The sequence below is a fragment of the Chlamydotis macqueenii genome, chromosome 26, assembly GCF_036417535.1.
Source record: "Chlamydotis macqueenii isolate bChlMac1 chromosome 26, bChlMac1.mat, whole genome shotgun sequence".
NCBI classification, from domain to species: Eukaryota; Metazoa; Chordata; class Aves; order Otidiformes; family Otididae; genus Chlamydotis; species Chlamydotis macqueenii.
Genome location: NC_141581.1, coordinates 1736654 through 1764498, shown reverse-complemented (window position 1 = coordinate 1764498; position 27845 = coordinate 1736654). Strand labels below are relative to the sequence as shown.

At 47.6% G+C, this 27845-nt stretch overlaps 1 protein-coding gene across 4 annotated transcripts in view; it reads right to left on the bottom strand.

The window, feature by feature from the left end:
- Positions 1-283: 283 nt before the first annotated feature.
- The window catches only part of DOT1L (DOT1 like histone lysine methyltransferase), a 73063-nt gene continuing 45501 nt past the window's right edge, over positions 284-27845 (bottom strand). The window contains exons 14-29 of one of the 4 annotated variants that reach the window (XR_015261152.1): positions 26975-27209; positions 26427-26540; positions 24923-25014; positions 22138-22239; positions 21410-21547; positions 20679-20804; positions 19385-19866; positions 18995-19118; positions 18029-18175; positions 16532-16658; positions 14894-15507; positions 13993-14198; positions 13174-13238; positions 11736-12707; positions 9005-10614; positions 284-7909 (exon numbers count right to left, since the gene is read on the bottom strand). Coding sequence is in view for 2 of the 4 variants with exons in the window: in XM_086767281.1 (XP_086623407.1) it covers positions 10034-10614; positions 11736-12707; positions 13174-13238; positions 13993-14198; positions 14894-15507; positions 16532-16658; positions 18029-18175; positions 18995-19118; positions 19385-19866; positions 20679-20804; positions 21410-21547; positions 22138-22239; positions 24923-25014; positions 26427-26540; positions 26975-27209 (4125 nt within the window). In the remaining 2 variants the exon portion in view is untranslated. The remainder of the gene's footprint in view (positions 7910-9004; positions 10615-11735; positions 12708-13173; positions 13239-13992; positions 14199-14893; positions 15508-16531; positions 16659-18028; positions 18176-18994; positions 19119-19384; positions 19867-20678; positions 20805-21409; positions 21548-22137; positions 22240-24922; positions 25015-26426; positions 26541-26974; positions 27210-27845) is intronic. The other 3 variants (XR_015261153.1, XM_086767281.1, XM_086767282.1) reach the window with 3 other exon arrangements.

Sequence of the window (27845 nt, the reverse complement as noted above, 5' to 3'; positions counted from 1 at the left end):
CTCGGAAAGCGTTGGGGCCGTTGCTTCCAGAGGTTAAATACGTTGCCTGGCTGATCCGGTTTCGTTCTAATGGTGACGTTACTGGCTAAAGTGTCACCAGGGTTTGCAACGTCGCTACCACGCTGAACCCCGAGAGCTTAACCCTGAGCTTCGCCAGAGCGCTGCCGGACTCCGGGTGCGGGGGAGAAGCGGGGGCCTGTCCCTGCGGTCCAGAGCATCTCCTTCCCTCGGCGGCCGCCGAGCGCCGTCGCCTGCTGCAGCAGTGAAACTCCACAACAGAACGGTGTATTAAAATACGTACACTTTAATATAAAGACAGAACTTCAAAGCATTGTTTCAATTACAAATCAAGGTGAAGACACAAGAAATTAAGTGGAGGGAGGGGGAGAAAAAACTAACTCTTACATTGTGGAGAATTAGAAAGGCAGGGTGGAAATATATATATTATACATACATATATACACACCAGATTCACGCTACTTCTATGGAGGAATGAAAGGAATGACAGGACAACTTACCAGTATAAAAAAAAAAAAAAAAACCCACCAACAAAAGATAAATTAGGGGAAGTTTGAATTTTAAATAATTCAGTTTAATAGGCTAAATTATATAAACTAATTCCTATTCACTAGGAAACATCCCATATCACTGTTCTAAGAAAATGGGGTTTTTTTAAAAAAATCCACTGAAAAATGGATTTTTATTAGTAGTTAAAAGTTTACTAATCAATTCCTGAGCAACAGCAACCTCAATCTACTGCTTTCCCCATCCAAGTCCCACTCAGCAAGGGCAGGCTCTCACTCCTAAAAAGTTTAAGTAGAACAGAGACCTAAAAAATTGGGTTTTAATTTGAAATCGATCGCTTAAAAGATTAATAGGTTAAAAAAGCCAAGCAGGATGGATCATCCCATTCCACCTTTTCCTCATCAACTCCAGAAACAAGACCTTTCTCAGAATGATCTGACTGCACCAGAAAAGCAACCAGATGTACCTAGAAACAACCAAAAAGGATCACAAAATTGAGAACTTCAGGGTTAGCATGCTAGAACTTTGAATTTTAAGATGTGATTTTGGATTTAAACTCTAAAAGCTTAAGAAACTTCTTCAGGAAGAGGGTTGCAAACAGCAAACACTGCAGAAGTACCTCCCTTTTTTTTTTTTAATCTCCGGTTTAAACCCTGAAGTTCGCAATGGTAGCATCTTTTATTGCAATATTCAGCCTAAATTTCTATATTTATAACGCGTAAGGATACATAAAATATGGCACAACAAAAAATTTTAAACTGGTAATCCATCTTCTAGTGAAAACCTGATAGGCAAGCTACAGAAATGTTGGAGCAAAGAAAGGAGGAAAAAGCTTGAACAGCCATAAAACTCCCAGTGCTCGGACACTGGCTACATATCTGTGCTTCCAAAAAATCCAATTTCTGTGATTTTTCCCTCAGTGCTGCAAAGATAGTTCACAAAAACACTGTCTAGTTTCTTCTCCCCAAGCTGATTTTAAAATTATTTTGTTGGTTTGCAGCCTGCTGTACAACACCCATGCCTTCACTGAAGAAGCCATCGTTTGGAGCTTCCAGTGCTCGATCCTCGTTACGCTTTCGGCTGAGCCAAACAACCAAAGTGGAATTTTTCAAGCCTGTGTGAGCTGGGATAACTCCCTCCAAGAAAAAAACACATCAAACACCTTCACGTTTCCTGTACGAACAAGGACTGATTTCAGCACAAAGCCAACGGTCGTACGTGGGACTCGATCAACCCAAGCCACCTTACGGCGGCACCAGGACAAAAATCACCAAATCCCAACAAACGGCTCGTCCACGAGCAAAACCTCTGATGGGCGCTCGCCGGCCCCGCCGAGGGACGGCCGGGCTGGGGCAGCGCGTTTGTTACCAGAGCTCAGAGGCGATCAGCACCAACTCCAGAGCGGGCGGGGAAGGAAGGGCCGCGGGGAAGTCTGAGCCGGGAGGAGACGCTCGGATTTAAGCTCCCAGCTCTGGAAATCTCATCCAGCAATGCGGCAAAACCTTGAGCGGGGCAGGGAATCGCAGCCCAGTCCTGCAAAGCTGGACCTGGCCCGTGCCTTGGTCTGCAGAGCCATCCTGCTGCCTACAAACCATCATCCGCAGGGGCACCACGAGGGCACGCGTCCCACAGGTCCTCGTGCGAGGGCCGCCGACACATCCACGAGAGTCACAAAGAGGTGGGTGCTCCGAACAAACTCGGAGAAGATGGAAGCGCGTGCTGGCCCTCAAACTGCTCACAGCAACTGCGTCCCACAAGAACCCATCGCCTGAACAGCCGTGCCCCACTGCAGGTACCAGCTCTGGTGCTCTCCCCTGCCAGCAATCGCTCGGCCTCTCCTCTGCTCGGACTCTTCCAAGTGGAAAAAAAAATACTGGGCGGGGGGAGCAGATGCCGCTCTCTAAATACACAATCCTAGCACGAATCAAACCACGCGGGTCCCTGGAGGAGACCCCAAGCTGCCTGCCCACGGCCTCGTTGCTCCAGAGTAGGAGACCTTCTCCCGGAGGGGAAGCCCATCACGGGAACACACAGCCTCCGCTGCAGGGAAGGCTGGGATGAGACAGGGCCCGACCACCACAGGGAGTAAATCCAGGCAGGGCGCCCGACCTGCCAACGCCGCTGCAGCCCCACCGCGTTGGGGCTGAACCTGCGCTGCAGTGAAAGCGGGCGAGGCAGATCTGGCGTACGCGCATCTCCCTCCGGCTCACAGCCCTCCCGTCTCTTTTCTGAGGCAAAGCGACCGTCTCCGATACGTCTGTGCAGAGAACCACAGAATGGTTTGGTGGGAAGGGACCTTTGAAGGCCACCTAGTCCAACCCCTGAAGAAGAGGACAGAAGAAGTGTCACCAATGTCCCTCAGAAGGAAGCTTGTCCCAAGCAGGGTGACACACAGCCTGACCACGCTGCACCGAGCCACGCAGTCGACCCCGACCGGCCACGATGGCCAAGCAGCACTGAAGCGATGCTCCGTTTTGCGGAGTTAGAGTCAGACGCAACAGAAGAGCTCATCCAGCCTGAAACCCACCTGCCCAGCAGATTTCCAAAGAAGAAGTTACTTGCTTGGGTATTAGGTTTACTAAAGAAAGAAGCTACTGACCACTGTGACTGGAGATAAAGTAACAGAGCATGGCAGCTGGGAGAGTTTCAGCCTGAGGAGTGCCAAGTCCTGGGATTTGAAATCTCTTGATTCCCAAAACCAGCAAATCGTAGATCCCTTCACGATCAAGTCACGCAGCCTTCCTGCCAGGGGAACTTCAGCGACTGTGGGTGCAACCACAGATCCAGACCGAGCTCGCCTTCATCCCCATGTGCCCATCCCACCAGCCAGCCCTGGCCCGGGGGGAGTCCAGGCTTCACAACCAGGCTGAGCCCGCAGCCAGAGCCACGCCAAAGCCCAACGCCTGCACCCAAACAGGAGGCGACGCAAGGCCAGCTCCACTTCCCCATCACCCAGCAACCCAAGCCTCTACATCTTCCAGCCACTATCTTCCCACTTTCTCCTTCAGCTACACGAAAAGAAGAGAAATCCGACTGCTGCGTGCCCCGCACACCCCTGGCTAACGCAAGAATTGTTGCTGAGTGACTAATCTGCAGCAAACAGCCAGTTTGGGTTCGGTGCTTTTGGAGCGCTCCCAGCTTCACAGCACGGTGGGTCTCGGCGGAGCGAGCTCAGCAAGCGCGAGCCAGAGGTAGCAAATCACCAAAAAAGGAAGAGCACGCACGGCTTGTTCCCCAAGGCTGACATTTCACAGCGGGGCACAGGTTTTGCTCAGTGCAGCGTTCAGGAAGTTCCATTTTTTTGGCAATGTATGTGCTACGAGATGTATTTTAGCTTCCTGACCAGTTCCTCGCTGGCAGCAGCGGGGTGGAGGAGAAGGAACATGTGTGACAGCCACGGAACGACTGGACCCGGCCGGATGCGGTAACGCAGAAGGAATTCCTTTCTGGAACTGGCTGTTTGGCTTCGATTACTGAAAAGCATCTCAAATTATTGAAAACAGGTTCCAGACCTCTGGCAGCGCGCTCCTACAGCAGGGTCGCGAGGGTCGGATTCTTGTAGCCACACGGATCAGACCGTAACATCTCAGAGAGCCATTCCTTCAGCAACCCTACGCCAAGGTAAATGCTCTCCTCATTTTGCAGACGGAGGAGAAACAAGTTGAACTCTCCCGAGATCACGGCAAAGCGATAAAAGATCAGGGAGTGGGGAAGACAACAACAAATCTCTTGGCAACAACATCTCCCAGCTCGCCCATTAAGATATCGGTCCAAACCTCCATTTGCCTGGCTTCTCATCTCACGCCGCTCCCTGCAAGCGTCAGCTCATGGGGCACCTTCCTGGAAGCACATCTCAGCGGGGATTACCTCGAAGACTGGGATCAGAGCTGCCACACCAGTGAAACGCATCGCCGTTATGCAACGCGTGGCAAGGTGAAGGTGCCAGCGGCGCCAGGCGTGGGTGGAAGACGCTGGCGAGGCCGGAGCAGCTCCAGACTCCTGCAGCCTTGGCTCCCAGGGTGGGAACAGCAGGTCACTGGGAATCGCAGCGCTGAGAGGATGCAGAGGTAGACACAGGGCCGGTCCCAAAGGAGCCCAGGAGGCTGGAGCAGATGCTCGGCGAGGTGGCCAGCACACTGACTGCCTTTCAAGTACATCCCAACCACGCGTTTGTCCTGGGTCAGCGTCTGGTTTCCTTTGGCTTTCCCAGATGACAGCTGGAGAGTCACGGGCTCCAAAACGCTGGGTAGCTGCAAACTCCTCGATAGCGCACGTGTGCTCAGCTACAGCCAGCGGGCTCACGCTGCTGATTTCCAACGGCTGACTATGAGAAGTCCCACAAAAGACACCGACCGGCTACCAATTGCCAAAGCACCGGCTGCCGCGCGTGGGGAGGGACAGAGGGGGCTTTGCTTTTCCACAACACCCACCGGAGAGCAGATGACAAACTCCTTGCCCGGGGCCTTTGCTCCGAAGGGTCACAGAATCACAGAATCATTTAGGTTGGAAAAGACCAAATCATCAAGTCCAAGCGTAAACCTACAACTGCCAAGTTGGCCACTAAACCACGTCTGGCAGTTCCGCCTTGCTCCCCAGGCGCCGATCCCTGAAACGCTGTGAAGCTCAGGGCAAAGCAAGTCACTCCCACAGCAAGGATCCACCATCCTCTTCAGGAGGAGCGCCAGGAGCACGCGGGGCGATACGGGCCCTGAGCAGGAGCTGGAAAGCACAGCAGGCTGGACAGAGCTCTGCGAGTCGATTCCTCCTCCAAACAGGCGCCTTTGCCAGTGTCCTGCGAGCACCCTGGGGACGAGCACCAGCAAACCCTCCCGGTACAGGACGGGTGATGGTGGCCGAGTTCTCCTCCTGGATGTCTTCTGCAATTTGAGATGCAGACAAGAGGTCCAAGGAGCACTGTATTTTGGTCTCTTTTCAGAAAAGGATCTCATAAAAGCAGAGTGATTAAAAGCTTCTACTTGTATTTGCTCCTCTCTCTCACCAGGGATGTAAATGATAGGGGGGAGATGCAATTAAGGCTGCTGCCCCTCCAGCAACTGCTCAGGCACAGCCTACCAACCTAAAGCCTTCAAAGACCTGAGCGCTTTGCCGTTTGCGGGGGAGGACGCTAAGGCAGGTCCGCAACTTCCAGTTACCCAAGGACCTGGACGAAGCTGGAGCTGCCCAACTCCCAGCTGCAAAACATCTGGGTTACATTCTCTTCCTGGATTCCAGGAGACACACCGTGTACGGCTTCTACTAGAAGCTACTGGATGTTTCTCAGCTATCACCCTCCGAGCGTGTTTGCTCTTTTCCAGGTTTCCATCTTGCTGTGAGTAACTCAGCAGGGCACACCGCTGTCAAGTCCTCTCCCACACGCAAAGCAGAAAACAGTTCCAAAATGTCCCTAATTCCCAGGGCTACCAGTCCCTTCCCTTTCCAGTGAATAAGAAGGCAAAGCCAGACCAACGGTTTCTGCGCACAACGGCTGCCTAGGGAAGACACACTTAGGAAAAAACAGAATAACTGCGCTTTGTCCCAAAGCTCTGCTCCGATTGCCAGGGACGGGGTGCAGGGGAAAGGGCCCAACTGAAGTCGGGAGAGGGCAGCAGCAGCTACGGCTCCTCTCCCCACCGCTCTCCCGAACACGGCCAGCATGGCTCCCCGAACCTTGCCTCTGGAGCAGGAGAGGGCACGGGAGGGCAGAGGGATCTCGCCCACTTCAAAACCAGAGGCGGGAAGGGCAAAGGCGTTCAGCCCAGCTTTTTGTGACCGCGGGACGCCCCATCAGGCGGGCGGGAAGGCGGCGCGCCCGGCTAAGGCGAATGCCCGATCGCTGGAGGTGGGCGACTCGTTAGGGAGCACTGGCGACCTAGAAGGGATTTCGGGACAGCGAACGCCTCTGATGCAGAGCAGTCGTTGCTGCCCCTCAGAGCACCGGGGCCAGCAGGCAGATGTTGCCCTGAACGTGGTTTTCCTCCAGTTATTTTGCTGTTGCAATTCCCCTTCTTTTACTGTGGTTTCCTTTACTGGTGCTTCGTCCAGTCTGAACTACAGACCAGCGTGATTTCTACTTAATGGATCATCCTTCCCCTCACTTTGTGCACTCCAATAAATAAGTTTTTACAAGTTTACTGTGCATTGTACAATCTAAAAAATAAAGGAAATAAAGTATATGAAATTTATACTTTTTCATCACATCTCTATAAAATACAGCCGCTGCTGGGAGCGGCGCTTTCTGTACACAGAACACCAAGTCACGATACAATTCACTGCACCAGTCTGACGGCGTGGCAGCACGGTAAGCTAGATTGTGGTGTTTTTGTGAACTACCATTTAGACCTACTTAAAAGCAAAGAAATACAAAAGCAAAATGCACTTTGTCAATCCATGTACACGGCTAAGCCATTTCTGAATCAAGTATCAAAACCCTACTAACAAAATACATCGTACTGGGAACGAAAACAAGCCGAGAACATCTGCTGCCCGCACCAGTACAGAAGCGCTATGTTGGTAAGAAGGGCCTCACCAAGACCAGTGATTACGCACCCTGACGTACGCCAGCGACATCCCAAAACAAGTTACCAGACTAGCTACCAAAATTCACAGTGACTCGAGTGCCACCAGCAACCGCAAACGGTTCGAACACGGCAGCACTTGGATTTCTTCTGTTCCAGCCGTGCCGGCGCGGGCTGAGCTCGCCCGGGCCACCCCTGGAACTCCAGCTGCCACAACAGAGGGGAGTAGTGAGCTCTCGTTCCTAACGAACGCAATTAAACACCACCCAGTTAACAGAGCGCCTGGCTCAGCTCAGATTAGACCGAAACGTGAATGGCTGCCGTTCCGCTGCAGACCAAGCGGGGTTTGGTACACAAACAGAAATAAATAAACTGCAGACCTCTCTGAGAACTGGGTTGGGCGTTGGTCACCCTCCAAATTCAGCACCAAGGGTTCAAACTAGAGGCACAGTTCTGACGGATGAAATAGCACCGAGAGGAGGCTCTTTACATCTCTGCTGGTGTGCCAGTCCTTTATTATTCAGAGAATTTAATAATAAGTTGTATTTATGATTCTAGGTGGAATAAAATAAGTCAAAATTGATTTCACTTTTAAAAAAGATAAATACTTTATCTAAACTATCAACAATACAAACTGGAGCTTTAAGCATTTCTTTTGCCTTTTTTTTTTTTCTCCTTTTTACTCAGATTCACAGTAAATATTCTTTTCTCTGTTGTTTAGGTCTTTTTATGGTTTTGTTTTGTCCAGTAGTAAGAGAGTAGAAACCTCTGCACAGGCCAGGTGAGCACCTTTCAGTGGAAGCCGAGTGAAGTTGGTCCACGTTGTCCTTGCATAGGTCACATTGGGTTGAGGTAGAAATCCTAGTTACCTGCACAACAGGAGGAGAGGAAGAGACTCATCTAAATAAAAAGATGAAAAAAATCTGCTGTGTGTTAGATGTGTCAATCATTTCTACATCGCTCCAAGACCTCATTAGCCAGCAAAGAAGGAGCAGCTCTTGACCCAACCGCAATTAGGCAGAAAGGATGCCTCCAAGAGCGGCACCCGGCCCCTCCTGGCTGTTGCAGATTTTAAAGCTTTCTGACAGCTGTCCTCCGCGACCGACCTCGTACAGGGAGGTGAAAAGTATTCCCCCGCTCAGCACTTCACCTTTTTCTAGCGCACACAAATCTGCTTCGACTTTTAATTGCCCTGGGGGATAAACGTTATGAGAGCAAAGGAGTTGATTTCAGGCCTCGATTCCAGATTCCAGCCTCGGTTCATGACGGGCTCTGAGCACACGTACTCACACCGAAGTCAATGAAACCGCTCAAATATCTGACCTACGTTCGAGAGCCACAGGGAGCAGGAACACAGCTATGGCACGTCTGTCCCACACCTCCCGGCTGCATTCCTTCTGCTCTGCTGCTCTGTCACCCAGCTACCCTTCTCCGTACGTCGCTTTTGCACCTTGCCTATTTAGCGCAGAACCTTTTTGCGCCAGGGACCGTCCCATCCGATGGTACGGAGCCCAGCCCAGTATGACCCCAGTCCCAGGTAAGACAACTGCTTCTGCAGAAGGCTGTTCTTTCTCGAATCGCCCACGCGTACAGAACCCTCTCGTCCCTTCTCCCCGTCCTGTTTCTACTCAGGGTCTTTAACATCGCGCTGTCGGTCTCTGCGGGCGCGCAGGGCTCACGTCCCTCAGCCTCGCTGTCTCGTACAGAAGGACAGAGGGAATACTTACGTGCCTCGCAAAAGCCTAATGAGGATTTGTTTGTGTCTGTGGAGCAATTTGATGATGAAGACACTATACACAACGCACAGTCGACAGAATCTCGCAGGTGTATTGTAATTGAGTCATGTTTTATAAGCCGCAAAGAGCGTTCGACCATAAATTGTACGTAGCTTTGGTATAACTGAACAGCAACAGCATCAAAGGCCTACACGAAAAGCAAGGAGCGAGCTCTGAGGCCTAACGTACCGATTTAACTTCGCCAGCACAGGTCGTTACATCAGGATGCCACAGAGCATTTTCATTAACCACAGTACCCAGCTCTGTGGTGGTACACTTTATTCTGGAGTTGCTCTAAAGGCGTTTCAGTACTTGCTTCAGTGAAAACGCGTACAGTCTCTGGAAACTCCTCTCTCTTCCGCGGCCCCAGCCCTTACGAAGCACAGACCAGTTAACCCTGCACATTTCCTGTGTTCTCATTCACAGTCTACCCAGTAAGGCGGCGATCGCCAAGCGAGCACACATACAGCATCTGGTGGTTACCGTGAGCCCTAGCAGGCAAGTCCAGCAAAGCTGCAGTCAGTGCACGGATAAATTACAACCCTTCTTTGCTACCTGTGGTTGTGTTTTCCAGTGATGCAGGGGGCACGTTAGCTGCAACGCAAGAGCAGTGCATGTGCTCTCCGAGACAAAGCTGCAGCTTGTAACCCGGAGATTTTTAACTTGGTGGTTATTTAGAGCAGCTGTAGTTGACTAACGGTAACAACGAGAGCACCGCATCGCCGCGTACAGTCACAAAGCAGCGCCACCGCGCATCCTACCGCTGTGCAAACACGGACTCGTGGAGCTGCAACAGTCTGCGTCAGAGGGTAAGGAGAGGGAGAGAGGAATCAAAGTGGGCAACAGCCACTTCCAGTAACAGTATAAAACCATGGGTAAAAATAGACATTTCCTCCTGATCACTGATCTTCAGAAATGAACATTTTCATGAAGCGATCCCAACCTGAACGTAATCCTAACGTCGGCTGAGACAGAGCAGAGTCACCCCTGTGAGCACTCCTTGTCGAGAAATCCTGACTCCCAGAACAGAGCGCGTTAAGACTCCCCATCCTCTGCCACCCCACTATTTGCTTCCCACATTTGAGAGGTTTTCACAGAGCCCATCCCCAGCCTAGCTCTGAAAAGGAAGAAGCATCATTCAGCATCTCGTACAAAACTCCTCTTTGTTTTGCTCTAGCCTTACCTTACAAAATAAGAACTGTTAGCTAAGCAAGCTCTTTATCGTGGCTTAACCCCAGAAAGGTGCGAAGCGTAAGGAGACTGCATGCCAAGTGTAACCCACATAGCGGACGTGCCAGCTGCGTTGGACTGCGCCACGACGGGCGCGGACTGCGCCAGCGCCAAACGGGGCAGGGGCGGGTGGTGGACTGTAAAGGAGGGGCGGGAGGTTTTGTGCTGGAGAGAAGCTAGCTTAATAGACAAAGAAGCATTAGCAGATTGGACAGAAGCGGCAGAAGAGGATGGCAAAAAAGCTTCGCTAGGCGGGATGGATGGCAGGTTCTGCAGAAGCGCAGGCTCGGAGTTAGAAGCAAGTAATGGAGGAGGTGGGGGCAAGGAAACGTTAGGAGGGGAATGGAAAACAGATTGCACTGGCGCTCTGTTGAGGTGCTGAGCAGATCTAGTCTCACTAGATGTTACTAAATTAGAGGAAGGGGGTGGGAAGGATGAAGATGAGGTGCTGGCAACAGCCTGCAGAGGGTTTAAGCTTAGCACTGTGCTGCTAGAGACAGCACTGCTGCTGAAACTGGCTCCAAATTGATGAGGAGAGGAGGCAGAAGGCACCACATGGTTAAAAATACCTGCAAACAGGAGAGAAAAACTCAGCTTCAACAGATGGGCTTTGTACAGTCTCAAGTGACAAGAGAAACAAAACCAAAAAAACCAAAAACAAAAGAAAAAAGCCAAATTATAATAGTTACAGCCCCATACAAAAATATGCAGCATGAGAAGGCAGCAAGCAATGAGAGATAATGGTGCAGGCCAGGAGGTACAAAAGATTTCACTTACCTTCCCCTACTGCCAACCTCTAAAAGCCACGAGGAAAACAGGTCAGACCCAAGAACTGCCAGTTCTAGACCACACGGGTAGAGTCTGACGAAATTACGTGGTCTCTAGAGTTGTTTATCTGAAGATTCAAACTGCCGCTCTTCCCTCCCCACCCTCCTGCTTTCCCACTTACAGGGCAGCAGAGGGGAGATTATATTGCCAGCAAATCTACGTGCTGAGAGATGTGAGAGTTAGGATTTCCCGACATGGTGCCTGAATGATTATGGACAGGTAAGAAAAACTGCCTTGGACACTTAGCAACGGCAGGTTCAGACTATCTTCTAGTCCTGCCAGCTTGTCTCCAGTTTGGGCCACAGAAGCCAAGCCTGTGCAGAATCCCAGAAGCGCAAGGTGCATATGGCATTGCCCTTCCTGGCAAAGAAACGCTCTTCACGTCCGTTCGAGAGCCAGAACGCTACGCAATTCCCAACACCATGTCCTCTGAAGAGGCACTGATGTTTTGCTCTTCCTGGATCATGCTAAATCCATTCAAGGCCTAACCTCAACCTTTACTCAAGTTGACAAGTTAGAGATCCCTAACTCGGTACCATGCCAAGTTACACCTTTTACCTGCCAGCAGACCTACGTTGGTTCCAACACAGCAACATCTGAACAAGCACACATTATGAAATCACAAAGTCTGGGTGTATTCTTTCGTTAAGGTGATACAACAAGCTCATCTAGTAGACAAAGCTCATGAGATTTCACTGTGGGGAACTGAACTCATCCTAGCATTTCCAAGAGACAGAGGAGACCGGTTATGTGGGACAGATCTGCTTCACATCCTGCAGAAGGAAAGGGTTTCACCCCTGGAGAGGCAGTGTCAGACTTTCCTTTAGGCCCTGTCTTATACCAGAGAAAGAGTTCTGCCTACCTCCAACTGTTCCACCTGTAACCCCAGGAGAGAAGTTCCCCATAGTGTGAGAATTAGTCAGTCTGGTTGCAGCTGATGACACGTGGACCAGACTGGCAGCAGCTGGCATTGAATTAAATAAGGACTGCAATACTGAGGAATTTGTCACCGAGTTGAGGTTTGCTTGCAAGGCCATGGGGCCAAGGGGGAACTGCGATCCAGTGGTCAAAGTGTTTAGGAAAGGATGGTGCGTCTGAACAGAAGATGCGGGGTTGCCTGCTGAAGAAACAGCAGTGGAAAGGCTTTTACCATTCAGAAGGCCACCAGATGAAACAGCAGCAGAAATGAAAAGGTTGTGGCCGTTTTTAAACTCCACATCTCGGTCCCTTCCTTTGCCGACCTTTCCGTTATGCTGCAAAGAGTTTTTTTCCGAAGAACCCCCAGTACGAATGTTTATTTCGCCGATCTCTTTGCCTTTGACCCCCGACCGATTTAAGTCTTCTCCTTTCGTGCCGCTGAGGCCTTCGAGTTGCCTCTTGTTCAAAAAAGGATTTGTTTCCGATATCCCCACATCTTTGTTTCGCTGTGACTGGAAACTCAGCGAGCAGTTGGAAGTCGTCACGTCTGAAGCTTTATGCGGAAGAGAAGCACCATCGATAAAGCTGTGTAAACCAATGTCAGTCGACAGTCCACCATTGTACGTGAACCCGTTCGTGGAGTTTGTACCCGGGCTGAGCCCGTCTGCCCCAGAGGAGGGCATGGCGATGCTTTTCCTCGTGTGTGCTGTGATCTTGGCGTCGATGGCAAGGCTGTCCTCAGAGGACGGCCTGAAGGCAAACAGCGAGTTCTGGCTCAGAGATGAAACCGACTGCAAGGGACTATCCGTAGTTTTGGTCAGGTTGATGTCAGATATTGGTGAGAAGGTAGATTTCCATTTACTGCTGTTCATGTTCTCATTGCTTTGTGCTTGTTTCCTCCCAGATAAGCTGCCGCCTGGTTTGGGAGAAAATGTATAAATGTCAAAAAGCAGCATTCCCTGAATCTGCTCATTAAGAACACGGTTCTATCTTTCAAACACACGCATTTTATCAGTCTGTAATTCTATTTCTGATCCAAAGGCAGAAATATTTGTGAAGTCACCTGAAAGTCCTTAAAAATTTAGTTTAATGCTCTGAAAAAGCCTCGAGAATGCTGATCTATTCTTTCCTCAGTCTTTGTACTACAAGTCCTCCCCCAAAGCCCAAGTCAGCGAAAAAACCGGTCAGATCTTTGGTGACTTGTGAGTACAGAAAGCACTGACCCAAAATCTGTAATGAGGACAGCCACCTGTCCTAATTATGGTTATGCGAAGCCCTGGCAGCACAGAAAAGCCTGCTACTGACCAACAACTCCAGCCAGTGCCAGGCACCCATCCCGAGGCCAGCCGTTACAATAAATAGTTAACGTTCCGCACACCTACCATTTTCAACAGCCTTCTGTGGAGATTTGCTTTCCAATGATATTGTTGCAATTTTCCTTTCAATTCTGGTGGGAAAATAAAAAGGTTATAGCACTCATTGCAGACCTTTTGTTGCACCTTTACCCTCATAACATATCTTCCCCGTGCTCACATCTTAACAGTTGACTAGAGGATGTAAAGCCAGCTCAGCTAGAAAGCTGTAGGTTACTAAAGGAACCTAAAAGCACTGAAAAAAAAAAAATCCACCACAAGCTTTAAGTAGAAGGTATTAGAGCATTATTGCTCTTTGCCCAGATTAATGCACATTCAGAGGACTTCATTGTTGCTTTTATTTCCCAACAAGAAGTAGGCTGTTGCTCACATTTTTATAGTGGTTACTTTTCCAGCACCTTAAACAAGGAAAAAAATTGCACCCCAAGGCAGGCAAAGGGTGGCAAATACTCGATTTTCAGAGCAACACATCAACAGTTTGGGGCAGGAAGTGAAGAACTTTGAATCAAACCGAAACTGGGAGTGAGCAGGAGACAGGTTCTTAAAGATTACTCACAGCCTCAGCACTCCTACAAAGCAAGGTAGTAAAAAAATAATTCCTACAGTAATTCTTTCAAAGGCCAGAGACTGTCAGCTTTGCAAACACAGCAACAGCAGGTTCCCACATTCAAGTACTGCTTCCTAAACACTTTCCCTATTCCCAACTTCAGCTGCCGAAGACGTTTAGCGTAACGCAATCGGTCTCCAAGCAAAGGGAACACAGAAGGCAGGGCACCGTTATCAGCCCTCAGACAAATCTCACCCCGAAACCCACGCCTGTGCATTCACCTGCTGCTGTTGTGCTCATCTTCAGATCCCTGCTCGTCATCTGATGTTAGAGGAGAGTAATGAACGCCGTTGGTCTGAACGAGGGGCTTTTCCTTTTTCAGTACCGGGGGCTGGTCATTGTCCTGGTAAGGAACAGGAGAGTTCTTCAGGGAGTTTTCAGGAGAGGAAATGGCTGTTATTTCTAAAGGCTGGTTAATGTTATTGACCTGGGCAAGAAGGAAAGAAAGCAGTTACAGATGAGAGGATCCCTTTAGGAACAAGGCATCTCGTTAAGGATATTAAAGGCAGGCTTAACTTGCTCAGCTTCAGGATACGCTAACAGCTGCTTGTTCAGCACTGCCGCTGTTGTACCCCACCATCCCGCATTAGAGGCTGGGACAAAAGCTTTAATGTAATTTGGAAAATATCTCATTTTCATTCTTTGATTTCATGTTTAAATAACATGGAATAATCAGTCTTTTTTTTTAAACTGCCACTCTGGGATCACATGAACACAACTTGTAGAGCTGGCTTAATCATGCAGCAATGCCATATGCTTCTGGCACTCTAACGCTATGTAGTCAATCTTAGTTTAAACTATTTTCAAAATATTTAACCTACAGCCTCAAAATCAACTTCACTGCCGAAACAGGCTCTTTGTTGTAAGGGAAGTGAATTTCATTTTTAATGCTCTGACAGCAAGGAACTCTTTGTAGATGTTCTACCTACGCTGAAATAGTTCACCACTTCTCGCGCCTCTCAGAGAGGCCGTTTTCACAACACGTTTCAGGCCAGCTCTAGCTACCAGCACTGCCCCAGCCTGAGAGCACGCTAAAGAACAGAACAGTTGAAGCTTATTTCCAATTCAAAGAGCTTTCCCAGGCCCTTCTCTCTTGCCAGAGCTCTTCATTTTTGTCCTTACCATGGAGTTGATATTGAGCGGTGAACCTGACGGTTGCGTAAAGAGTCCAGACACAGTAGGTAAGGATTTGCGTTTAGGGGAGACCCCGGAGTTCCCGCTGAGATTCCCAGTAGAGGATCTCTTCCGTCGGCCTCGCTTCTTTCCATCCTGCGCGTGTGCTTGGCCACAGTCCAGCCGAGCGCTCGTGGGCAGAGGACTGTGCTTGTTGGAAGGGGATTGTTTTACATGTCCTGTATTAGGAGAGATCGTAAAGATGATTCTTCTCTTGGCCTCGTTCTCAGGATCTGAAAACGCTGCATCAGACTGAAGATCCCCCTTTGTTCCTTCGGCAAACATCTTCTGAGCATCTGCATACTGCAATACCCCTACCAGGCTCTGGGAGGTGCCATTTAACCTGGGGCTTGTTGAGTGCTGGTGAGCAGGGGAGTTTTGCCCAGAGTTCCTCGACTGCATCATTAGCAAAGGATGTTGTGGAGTGGAACTCCGAGACCCTACTGAGTTAAACAGACTCCCGGAGTCGTCCAGAGCTGCCTGATCAACACTATGGTTAAGATGGGCTGGGCTGTTTGTAAGATTTCCATTGACTGCCACGGAGCCAGAAGAGTAAGAAAAACCTGTTGAGAGGGAAAGTATACATCATTGCTTCTGCTGAGTGATAGTTCACAGTGCTAGATTTCTGGGATGACTGGGAGCGGTTTCAGCTCTACCTGCGCTCGATCGGCCAGTAGCTGAGTATTACACGAGGAAAGAGCACGGCGGCTTTTTACGCAGTGCAGTCGAGAACACGGCTCTGTGTGCTGACAGTTTCAGTTAGGGGTTAACGATTTTCACTACTCTTTTGCCAGTTCAGGAAAATTAATGTGTTACATGGAGATATCCTATGCTCTACCCAGTTTTTAAAAGGAATTCAAGTTTCTTTTGAGCTATTATGACTTCTGAAATCAGCACTCCCCTACTCTCCAATCCTTCCTATCCTAAGGAAACAGCCAAATTCTGTTTGTTTCCTTCCCCAAAAGAGACTGTCATCTACATAGCCCACCTCCTTCTCAAAATTAAACAAAAAGGCTTAGGAAGTAACAGGGGATCTTCAAGGAAAGTGTGGCAGAAAAACGCCACAAGGGAGGAAGCTTGGAAAGAGAATTAAATATTTGTCACGGTGTATCGCAAATGGGTTTAGTGCTTTAGCAAGGCCTTGTGTCTGAGCCATCTAATGAAAGGGGGGGAAGGGAACATGGTATTGTTTTACAACAAGGGGTTTTTAAAAATATTTCATTGGTTTTACAGAAAACTGCAGCCAAGCCCTTCTTTGCAAAACAGATGCTAGAAACAACACAGGCCCCTGGAGGTGGTAAACATTAAGGACAAATGCACTCGCTGATGAGGGATCGGCTGTAGAACAGCTTCTGTGCGCTAGAACCTGCTTTTCCTGGTCCACAAGACATCCATATCCTGAACAGCTAATGGCCACAACTTCAACAGACGAGTCCAGAAGCAATGTCTGCACTAAAGGCACCCCTTCCCTCTCCTGTCTGGCATTTCTTCCTCCCCAGACACATGTGCCTTCACAACTGCTCATGAGGCACCATCGCCACCTGTTCGTGACAAGACAGCGCACCTTCGCGTAGACGAAGCTGTTACCTGAGGTAGCCAAAGCCAGTGGCTTGTTTCCAGCAGCATTGCTTACACCATTATGAGAACTAGCACCAATCTGCTTTTCAAGTGTCGATGAGTCTCTGCTCTGGTGAACTGGGCTAGGTGTGCTTCTCTGGGGGGAGAGAAATAGGCATTTTAGTACAGGAAGTATGCTCAAAAGTCAAGAATTTAAACAAAATTCACATGCATCAGTAGATCTACCAAGGAAAATGGCTCTACTTCCTCAATGTCCTAGATTTTGCGTGTTGTGAAAAAAATATAGATCAGCACGTGATGGGACAAAAATAAATACCGTGATTAATTATACTGCAATGGTATCTAGCACACAGAGACCATGCAGATAGAGGGAAAACAGGCTCGTGGGCCCAGAAAGTTTAGACCCAGGGCAGCACTACAATCAGAGAACAAACGCCTCGCTCCACTGCTCCACAGGCAGCCAGAAGGGAAGCAAATGGTTCTATCATGTCCCTGTGTGCACACGGAGTTCCCCAAAACAACCCCAAACTGAATGCAAAATGCATTAGGCTCTGTTCTCCGCTACACTATCTGAGGGTACGATCGACAAGCAGTGCTCTCCTAAAGCAGGCAAAGCAAATGTGAACTGGTAGCTTGAACAAACAACGCGCTGAAGTAAGAGGTTTCATCCATTCTGTCTCTCTGAGGACACAGGACTTCTGCTCTGAGCTGGGCAGGCCATAGTTCTGCTACAACTAAAAGACTACAACTAGAAAAAGAGAATGGATCCAATACTATGAAAACTCCAGCGTTCCAAATGTGGGATTGTAAGGCAGGCATCTGTCGATGGATTCTAAATTCACAACTCTCAAGTGAAAGCAGCAAATGCTTCTCAGTTCTCTACTGTAACATTTTTGTGACAAATATTCGTGAGAAACTGGACCAGGCTTTTTTAAACTCCTCCATCACTGAGAGTAGCGTGGACTTCTCAGGATTTCAAAAAGAGATGGCCCCATAAGTTCTCTAGTTGCTCTCTACTGCTACAGAGCAGTCACTCACACGTTAGGTATTACAGCCTCGAGGCGCTACTCAAGTTCATCCCACACGCATACGTGATAAAAACAGACAATTCTGAGATGACCAAACTGCGGCAGAAGAATGTCTCCCAGGGTCACGCAAGAAGGCAGGGGCTAAGAACAAACCGACGTGTGGGATCCTCTGCTTCCACTGCCACAAACTCCCAGACTCTGTGCCCTTTCCACAAAGGCAGACATTTAAGACTAGGATCTCTTGAGGCATGCACTTTGCCTTCCTTCCTGGCTGAGATACCACCACCCCCCACAGACACACGAGAGGAAAAGCCTACAGAACGACTAAGAGCCAAGAGGATGTATCCCCACAGCAGCCTCCCCCAAAGCATCAGGCATCCCAGATTAGCACCCGCTGAAGATTCTGGTGCTCAGCACCCCGTTATTGCCCAGAGTGATTTTAGTTAGGGATGGAAAGTGCGGACAATCCCTTACTCACCACCTTCTCAACACGGCTAGGTAGGACTACGCTGGCCAGAGGGATACTAACAGGGAGTTTATTGGGCTGCACTGTGCTGAGAGGAATACTGATAGGTAGGCTGGTGATAGTTTCTCCGTTACTCACAGAGGTTCTCTCTCTCAAAACCTGGAAATTCAGAAGAGAAAGTAATGTTCTTAACTACATGCTATTACTGATTTTTTTTTAAACTAATGGTAACCTGATCATATTTTGCTTCCCCCATCCCCCCCCCCCCCCCTTTTTTTTAAAGTATTACATGATTAAGAGCGATGGCTATATAGCAAAGACAGGGCAAGCACAGAGCAGCTTTGTTACCGACACCAGTCCGGTTGACTGGGATGGCAATATCCACCAGTATAGCAATATGTAAATTAAAACTACTGCTGGCCCCAAGCATAAGGAGAAGGATGCCTCAGGCAAGCTCATCTCCAAGTGTCTTTGTCAGAGCTCTGTGAAAAGCACTCATCTGGCAGAATTCCTATCTTGAGGCCTCTGTACGAGAAAGACCTAGTAGCCAGAAATATTTCCATGGTAACCTCCCATTGGAGGGCACCTGCTTGCTCTGAAATGAGCACCAATGTGATTCATGGCTGGATCAATCACGTGGACAATTTTTTGTTGTTTGTTTGTTTTAACTACGAAACAGTCTGCTTTTCAAGTTCAAGTAGACACACACCAGATCAAAAAGCAGTCCTGCTGCATTACTGGCACAGTTCATATGCAAACCAGTAACTTGGAGGTAAGCACGTCTTTCATGAGCATGGTATTCTCCTCCTTTAGCCAGTTCCTTCTTTTTATTGTACCACATCTTCTGTATTTTGACTTCTTTTCCACACCACACCGACCACAGAAAGGAGCATGCCTGCACCCCCTAGTCTGGCCAGTGTTTTTCTTTGTCCTACCAGGTGTAACATCTCTGCACGGGAGCACAAGCAGATCTCTTACCTTCTCGCTTGCAATTGGTAAGGCCGCTGGGGAAGAGGGCCGAGTTTCCTGAGGACTCAGCTTTATGCCGTTTGAAATACCAGGGCTTGGATATGTAAGGCCATTCTCTTTGATGTGGTCAGCTCTGGAACAGAGATGTATGCATGATCATTACAATATAAAAGCTAACAACTTCTCTTTTTCCAAGGAATTCCTGTGCCAAACCCAAGGCACTGTACCACCTCATTTACCCCATCAGCTGGCACTGCTGGTTTTGCTGACAAAACTTTTTGAAGTGTAGAAAACACCACTTTAAAAATTATTTCTCCACAATCCAAATAAAGCACTGTTATTAAAAACAAGCAACAGTACCACCGCTCCTTTCCCACCCTAGGAAACGATCACTCTCACCTCTGTATCTCATGAGTTGTTGCTTTTCCGTTGACTGCGTGGTCTTGATTCAAGTGTCTCCTTAGTGCTATCTTAGCGGGGGAAAACCTGGTATAATCAGGTAAGGACAAGCTCGTCATCTTGTCCGCTTTCTGTCTGCTGCTGTGGTTTGGGGTACACGGAACTATTTCTTGGTCCAGGTGAGACGTCGTGTACTGAGGGGTGTTCTGCTTTGAAGAGGGCCTGCTAAAAGCGTTATGGATTTCATAGGGGGTAGCATGGCCGTTCATGGACAGTTCAGGGCTCATGCCATTGATGTGGGGCAGAGGAAACTTGGAGCACTCAAGCTCCAGCTGGAACCTGCCGTGATCAGCCTCAGGATCACGGCTCAAATGGTTTTTATTGCGTAGCTGAACTGACAGTGACTCATCAGACGGCGTGTACGATTTCAGCTGCATGAGCTCCTGCTGTCTTTGACTTTTCTCAAGTTCCACAATGCTGATCTTTAAATGAAGAGAAGGACAATAATTAAAGACCACAGTTAACAATTCTATCACATTATAGAGTTTTGCCTCGATACGCTTCTCAAGAAAAGTGGCCCTGTTTCTGGGAACAATGCAGAACAACTGACTCAAAATTTGGGAAACAAATTTCAACACGCTTCTCTGAGCTTCAGACAAAAATGCGCAGGTAAGGGGAATGGCTCAGAGACTCTTAGAAAGCACCTTTCAGATCTTGAAAGAAAAAGTATGTCCAACTTATATAGAGAGTATGGAGTAACTCAATACTGCCAGCCGTTGAAAGAAACAGTCCCTCTGCATCAAGGCACCCAGCAAAAGGCTGGATCAGCCCTGGTGCTGATCTCACAGGGAAAGAAAAGCTCTTCAGTCACAGGAGTTTAATTTCTTTTCACTACGGTAAGTGACATTCTGTGGGAACTGACTCCTGAACCAAGATGTCAGAGCACACATCGCTATAGCGATGCCACGCATTATAGAAACAAGCAGGACGTTTCTTTTCCCCAGGCCATGCTTTTGGATTATATTTCATGATAAACCGTGACTCCCTCTTTCATGGCATTACCAAGGAACTAGGTCGTAGCATCTACTTCCTTTAACATTTATCCACATCCTTATTCTTCAAGTTTACTAAAACCCTCTAAATAAAAAGATCAGTTTCCAGGGAAGGGGAAGGGGGAAGAAAAACAGTCACTAGTTTATCCTTTAACATCAGATTTAGTCAAATATCCTTAACCGGCCCATTGCCCAAGAGCTGCCTCTAGTTGGTGACTCTAGATTTGCTTCTTGCTCTCTACCTGCAATTCCAAACAGTGCTTTTGCTTCTCAGAAATCTGATTCTTCAACGCCTGCTTCTCTTTCAGCAAGTTCTCCAGTGACAACGTTGACCAATCCAGCTTCAGCTCTTCACACCGTGCCTTGAGCTGTGAAGACACAGGACAAACAGATCAAAAGACAACTTTAACCCCTTCGCACCATGCGAGGTGCAAGCTGAAAGCCATGCATGTTTCAACTGGATATGTCCAAGAAGCTTCTCAGCCCATTGAAAATTCCTCTCAGCTTAAGCCAAATGCCACCAAAATGGTCCTGTGGCCCCACATAACGTGGCAGGAGGTGGACTGGTTCTTTCTAAAAACAGGATTATCACCTAGCCTCCCTAACCACTTACCAAGATGAACAACACAGGAGTTACAGCTACCACAAAGGAAGCACTGTACAAGTTTCTTGGCCAGCAAGATCCAGATTCAGTGACAAAGTACACATAGAGCTGCACGGCTCTTTACGGGACACAGCTGAGGCCAGAGCCAACTGTCATCTCAGCATTTGGGTAGAGATAAAGGTCATCAAGAAAAAGGACCACCTGCGTTCTTTCCTCCATTGTTGTTCTCTGTTACAGAGGAGCTACAGCAGCTGGGTGATTTATTTGTTAAGATACCCTGAAGACAGGGGCAACCCTCCGCTCATGACCTGTCCTCCTTACATAAACGGGAGCATCACCCTGCTATTCAGACACAAGCGTGGTACACACCAGCTGTAAGCTCTGGTTCCTGAGTTCACTGTTGTCCTTCTCCAGCTGCTTCGTCTGTTCTTTCAGCTGTTGATTGTGAGCAGAGATTTCCTTCTGAGCCTGAATCAGGTCATTGTATGTCAGAGCTTTAACTCCCAACTACAAGATGAAGGGAGAGAAGGAAAGAGATGATTCAACAAAGTCTTGACACACTAATTCCAGATGACTGTCACATCCAAAAGTGATATTGAGAAGATCCACAGAACTTATGCAACTGACAACAAGTCCCCAGCGTTCTACAGGGCACTTTGTCATTGCTAGGTGATAAGAAGAAAGGACACAAGTACCTCACTTGGAGCTGTCTTTCAGCCATTCAGCTTTAAAACTGGCATTTAGTTTCTTGCCAGTCAAAAGAACACTATTTCTGTAGAGAGCCACCACATTTCCTTCTGTGCTTCTGAACTTCCACTAGCCACACAGAGTTTGTTCACCCAGCAGGGGATGCATCCTCTACTAAAATTCCCCAACACCAGTGGTCTGTCACCCCCTTCCCTTGGACACAGAGTGGCACACAATCTCACCAATGAAGAAAAAAAGCCTAACGGAGGAGTGATACAGATTGCACATTATTTACCACGACCTGCTGCAAAACAGAGGCTGAAGACCTGAGATTACTCTGGTCTGACTTATTTTTACCAAAACTGTTTGCATGCAGATGACTAACAAGCATCCACTTTCACCAGAGCTACCTCATCAAGTTTCTGCTGAAAAAGACGTTTGATTTCCTCTTTCTGTGCCTGGCAGTGGGTGAATAACTGCTGTGCTGTCCCCAGTAGCTGAGCGTTCTTTTCCTGGAAAAGGGAAGAGTGAGAAAACACACTTTTAGCACCAACTGCAGCACGGCCCACCTTAGTAAGACGTTTACACCTAATCCATACCGCAAGTTGGCCATGAATCCGAGCTCAGAGGGGAGATGTATGAACTAATCCAGTTCTGTCTCAGACTTCTGTGAGCCTGTGCTAGTGTTCAACACTCAAAGTTAAGTAAGCTGAAAAGAGCTTTTAAGTTGTTTTTCCTGCTATATGGTAAAATACAATCAGGACAGCCTTAAGGATTCATTTTCATCCTCCTAGTGCATTGTAAAAAAGTAGTAATAATTGCATCCTACAGAGCAGAAATGGAACCGGAAAATATTATCTGTATGAAATCTGTTACTAAACTGGGAACAGAATCTAGATCTCCAGAGCCCCAGTTCAGAGTTTTCCTACACAATACTCACGGAAGACGTGCAGTAAATGAAAATACACTGCGGGGGAAATAGGAGGCAAGTCATAAATAAGCCAGACCACTTGTACTTCTAATGCCAAAATAATTTCAGCGAGCCACCCGACCCTTCCACTCACAGAACATTTTATGCCCGTAACGTTCCTTAACTAGATACTTGCTTACTCATTTCACGGTCGTGCACTACGTGAGCTCAAAGGGCAAGGACAGGACTGGCCAAAGAGTCTCATTTAGTCAGTTCCCAACTGAAAGATGATGGCAGCGAGAAGAGTGAGCCCTGGAGATCACACTTTTCTCCAACTTTCGCTGCTGAGGCCAAATAAGAGTCATACAGAAACTGAGCCATCACTCCAGGAAGTGGAGGACAAGGGTGAAAAGCACCTTGATCTTCCAAGAAATCCATTCATGAAGCAAAGCAGCAATGCTGGCAGGTTCCACTGTGCGAGAAAGCACAGGACCTGGCATACAGCTCTTGTTGCCTCTCACGCCAACGACTCGGGAAAACAGTCGAGTCACTGCAATGCTAAATGGACTGCCGTAGGTGATGCTGAAAAAATAATTTCTGCTTTCAACATCAGTCATTTCAGTGAGCCTTTACAAGCGGTGACAGAGCTGACAGCTCCGCCTAACGGTAATGTGGTGAACTAGCAGCGCACAGCATCTCGTTTATTTTAAAGTCATATTACAGTGACATTTTTCTTGTGCTTGAAAAGCCTTCATGTAACAAGGAGTTAAAGAGACGATACAACAGCACCTCAGCCAGCACAGCTCTGCTTCTAGCTGTGTGAAGTTTAACTTGCCACGCTCCCAGTGTAACACTCCATTAAAAATATTTTCATACCAAATTCCTCCTTTTAATGTCCTAAAGTATGAAATAGCTGTCAGACACCAACACGAAGCAATTCCTTTTCCACACTCTCAATTTAAACTTTCAGTGTGCAGCACAATACTTGCACGCTATCATTCCTCATGCAATTTTCTGTGCAAGGAGCTGAGTTAACTCTACACCGACTTTCCTGCCAAGTACAGAACAAGCAGAAAAATACACTGCCTAAGGAAAAAGTTTAAAATTCAAAGTGCTGTTTGACTGTGAAAGCAAATGGAAACAACTACAGAAAAAAGGTTTGCATGAACATCACATCAGCATCAGCCAACTCTCAGTAGCAAATGGGGTGGCACAAGTTAGCCCCTCTCATCTGGAAAAAAAGAGTTCCTGCTATGGAAAACCCCAGAAAACAATGCTTCAGCTTTACGCTGATACTTTCACTAAGGTCACAGAGCAAAGGAAAACTTCCACAGGGGTTACCAGAAGCTGGAACTGGCCAGAAGTTTAAGATTATAGTTGAGCTCTATGAGGAAAGCAACCCCCATAGAAGTAGCAAGCACAGTCTCTCTCATCAGGACTAATTTATCAAGCAATTGAATTATTCATCATTGAGGTAAAGCAATATAAGAAGAAAAGGTGTTTAGCCAGTAAATCTCCTCCCTCTGCTGGGGAGATGGCTCCATAGCAGAGAAAAATGCCACACTTCACAGCCGCGGGATTTTCTTTGCCTTCCCATGTATTTCAACCCATGTCTTGGCCAATTTACACTCTGCCCACCAGTGTAACCTTAACACATTGAGATAATCAATACTAAAGGTGCTTCGTTAAAGTCTCTTAAGTCAGTGATGATAGTTTGGTTTTTTTAAATCCCATACTTCAATTAGTTACAGGTTTAATGAGCCATCCTGATGTTACAGTACACCATTCATCTGGGCTTTCCTACAGTGCAAAAAGAACAGGATGTCAAAACCCAGAAAACTCAGCTCCAAGGGAATTAGCATCTGTGTGCTTTTCAAGACAGTCCTCATTCAAAGCTGCTACAATCTTTAGCTAGATTAAGCACCATTTAATTATCTAGGAGCGGTTTGACTAGCAGCTCACAGGACGCACCCATGCAGGGAAGCCCCGTCTAAGCGGAGGGGAGAAATGTATTGTGACCCACGGGACACGAAGGGAAGAAAAGCAGCTGCCAGTTCCAAAGAGGAGAAAAGGAAAAGGTTCAAAACACCAGCTTTCTGCATCGGTACACAGAGTTACACGTCAAAAATGGAGGGAAAAGTGGAAATACTGAAGTAAGACTTATGGCGGGGGGGGACGCGGATCAGCACTAGTGTAAAGTGTACGCAATTCCAGCCTCCAGCACTTCCCCCCTTGCATCTGGTAGTCCGGCAATTTGGTGTAGGAATGTTAAAGGTGTGACCTACCTTTTCCTGCTCCAGCAACTGTTGCAGACTTGCTTTATACTGAGGAGTTTTCATGTATGCCATGAACTGCATGTACTGGATCTTAAAAGAGTCTGCAAAATAAACGAGATGATACATTTCAAATGAGAGGAAGTGCAATGCTCCTATTTACCCCCTTTGCTCCCTTGACAACTCTCCCCCTTCACTCTCTCTGGCTTTTTATTTGGACTGGAAGTCAGGCCAAGCCATTAAAGAGCAATTTAGAGCTCTCTGAAAATCCATCTTCTGATGCAAGCTGAACTCCTGGATCCATTAGCTACTTAAAACAGGTACCCCAATGGATGTCATGACAACGCAGCCAAAAACGCAGAGGAAGATGATAGGTGCTAACGATGCGTTTGCATGACGAAAGAGGAGTTGAACAGCTTTTAACGCCATGTAAGAAATTAGCTGTAACAGCCAAAACCAGCCCTGAGCCCAGAGCACAAGACAGGGCTTTCTGTACTCCTGCCTGCGCACAGAGGGATGCCAAGCTCTACGCTCGCATTTACTCTGCCCTCCAAGGAGCACTTGCTTCTCACTGCCCTTCTATCTCCAGTCGAGTATTACACAAGGAACCTTCCCTCTCCGCAGCCCTCACCACCGGAGCCCTTTCATCATTAAAGCCAACCACTTGATGAAGTCCAGCCTGCTGCAATCACCAGCAGCCAAAACACGTCAGAGATGGTACACTGACTTTTGCAGCAAGGCTTGCTCCAGACAAGTGTCATTCTCTTCCTCTCCCCCCTCAACAAGAAACATCTCCCTAACACACTCTTTCTCTCTCTTCTTCTACAGTAAGAAATCAGTCACGACTGTAAGACACCACAGCAAGGAGCAGGAGTTACGGACATCACAGATGCCCTTGGTCTCTAAATAGACAGGAGCATTACATCAAATTCCCAGGTGATCCTGGACTGGCTCATGCCCAATGCCAAAGGCCAGAAACAGCTGGGGACAGGAAGGAACCAGAAGACCCAAAAAACACACCCTCCAAGTTTTTCCTTAAATCACCTCTTGGACATGGAGCATATTCTCCAATCACATCACCTTTGTGACCTCAAAAACTCAGACAGCACCTCATTTACTTTGCTCTAAGTTTTGCAGAGAAAATGGAGTGGTGTTCTCCAAGACCATATCATTTAAGAATCAGAAAACGGTTTAATTTAAAATAAAGTTATTTCTGACTAGCCATTTCCATTTAAAGTTGCTTTGAATTACTGCTAAACCCAAGCTTATTTCCTTTTGTGTTAAACAAGAGCCAAAACAATGTCAAAAAACAAATGCAGACCAAGACATCAACTTCAGCCAGCAAGCAACAGAAGAGACTTCGTGATGATGCCAATAGAAGTGGGGCAGGTGGAGGAAGATGGGGAAGAAGCTGTCCCCCTCCTGGTCAATATCCAGCTTTCGTAACCCTTTGATGTTCAGAAACCTCAAAGCAGAGGTTGCAGTGACAGACACGGCGACAACGTTACGGTCTTACCTAGCAGCTTCTGTAGTGCAGGTGGGGTAGGTGTCACCAGTAGCTGGTTAGATGAATGCCGTTGCACTTTAGGAGGTAGTTGGTAATATGGACTATGAGGTGACTTGTAGGCATCTAACAAGAGAAACAGAGATAACCTTTCAGATTATGAAAGTCGGCATTTTTGGCAAGTACAGTAACTTTGCCATTAGAAAGTACATCACTGACAATGTGAGATCCAGTAAATCAGCTAGTTCAACACACTGCAACAAATTGTTTGGAAGAACATCTACAGTTTACCCTGAGAAGAGCAACAGCAGAGACAAGCTATCAGATGCAGCTCAGCTCCAGCTTCTGGCCAAGTACCTACAGAATCAATCAGCATCTTCTCAGAGGCATACTGCCATCTCAAGAGGAGCTTTGCTTTGGTGGCAAGGGAGAAGTTATGACACAAAACCAAACTAAACCTAGTAATAAAGGCAAAACATCCTCAAAGCAAGCATTCAGAGCCTCAGATCTACACTCACATGGTAGGAGGAGGCAGCTTCCACTGCCAGCCTTGAACTCACCCTGAGGAGAGGATGAAGATGTCTGTGAAACAGTCTGAGCATGCAGAAGGTCTAGTGCAGTTTGGTTCTTCTTGGTCTTGCGCTCTGTATTTGCAGTGTTCATTTTCTTGGGACGTCCTCGTTTCCTGCCTGCCATTTTCCTTCCTTTTTTACTTAGCTTTTTCTTCCGTGCTTTGGAGGGAGATGGCTTTTTAACAGAATTTGCCCCGGCCTTTTCTTCTTCAGCACCAGAATCCTAAGACATTTTTTTAAAAAGCCATAAAGCTCGTTAGTAATTTCTACCTACACATGCAGCATTCCTTTCAAGCAAGCATCAATAACTTTGTTTAATAATTTTATGAAAGGAAACTGATGCACTGTAGTTAAATAACTCGCCAGTGAAACAGACTTGCTTGGGATAAGAGCTGTCCCCAGCACCCAAGAAGTTGTGTTAATTCTCTTCTGGACTTACGCATCACAGTATGGGAAATCTGTAACTGTTGGCTAAGAAAAGCTGATTATTCCCCCTGTATTGACAATATTCTTCAACTGAATTGCATTAAAAAGTCAAAGTACATTCAATATTTATATTTTTGTGCACTAACACTCGTTGCATTTCTATCAGTATTACACAACTGAATGAGAAAGGAGTCTCTGCAAAAGAAAGTTGGCAGACTTTGAACTCCACTCAACAGGTTATGACCCGGGGAAATCTCTGCAAGCTGGTGCTGCAGGTAAGTGAGGGTGGACAACCAACCACTCTCTTCACCTTGCAATACCTTTTTTCCAGAATTAGTGGTGCAATTCCCAAGCGCAGCTTTTACTAAGTCGCTCCATCATACTTTCATCCACAGCAACACCTATACCAGTTTACACGTTCGGAACAAAAACA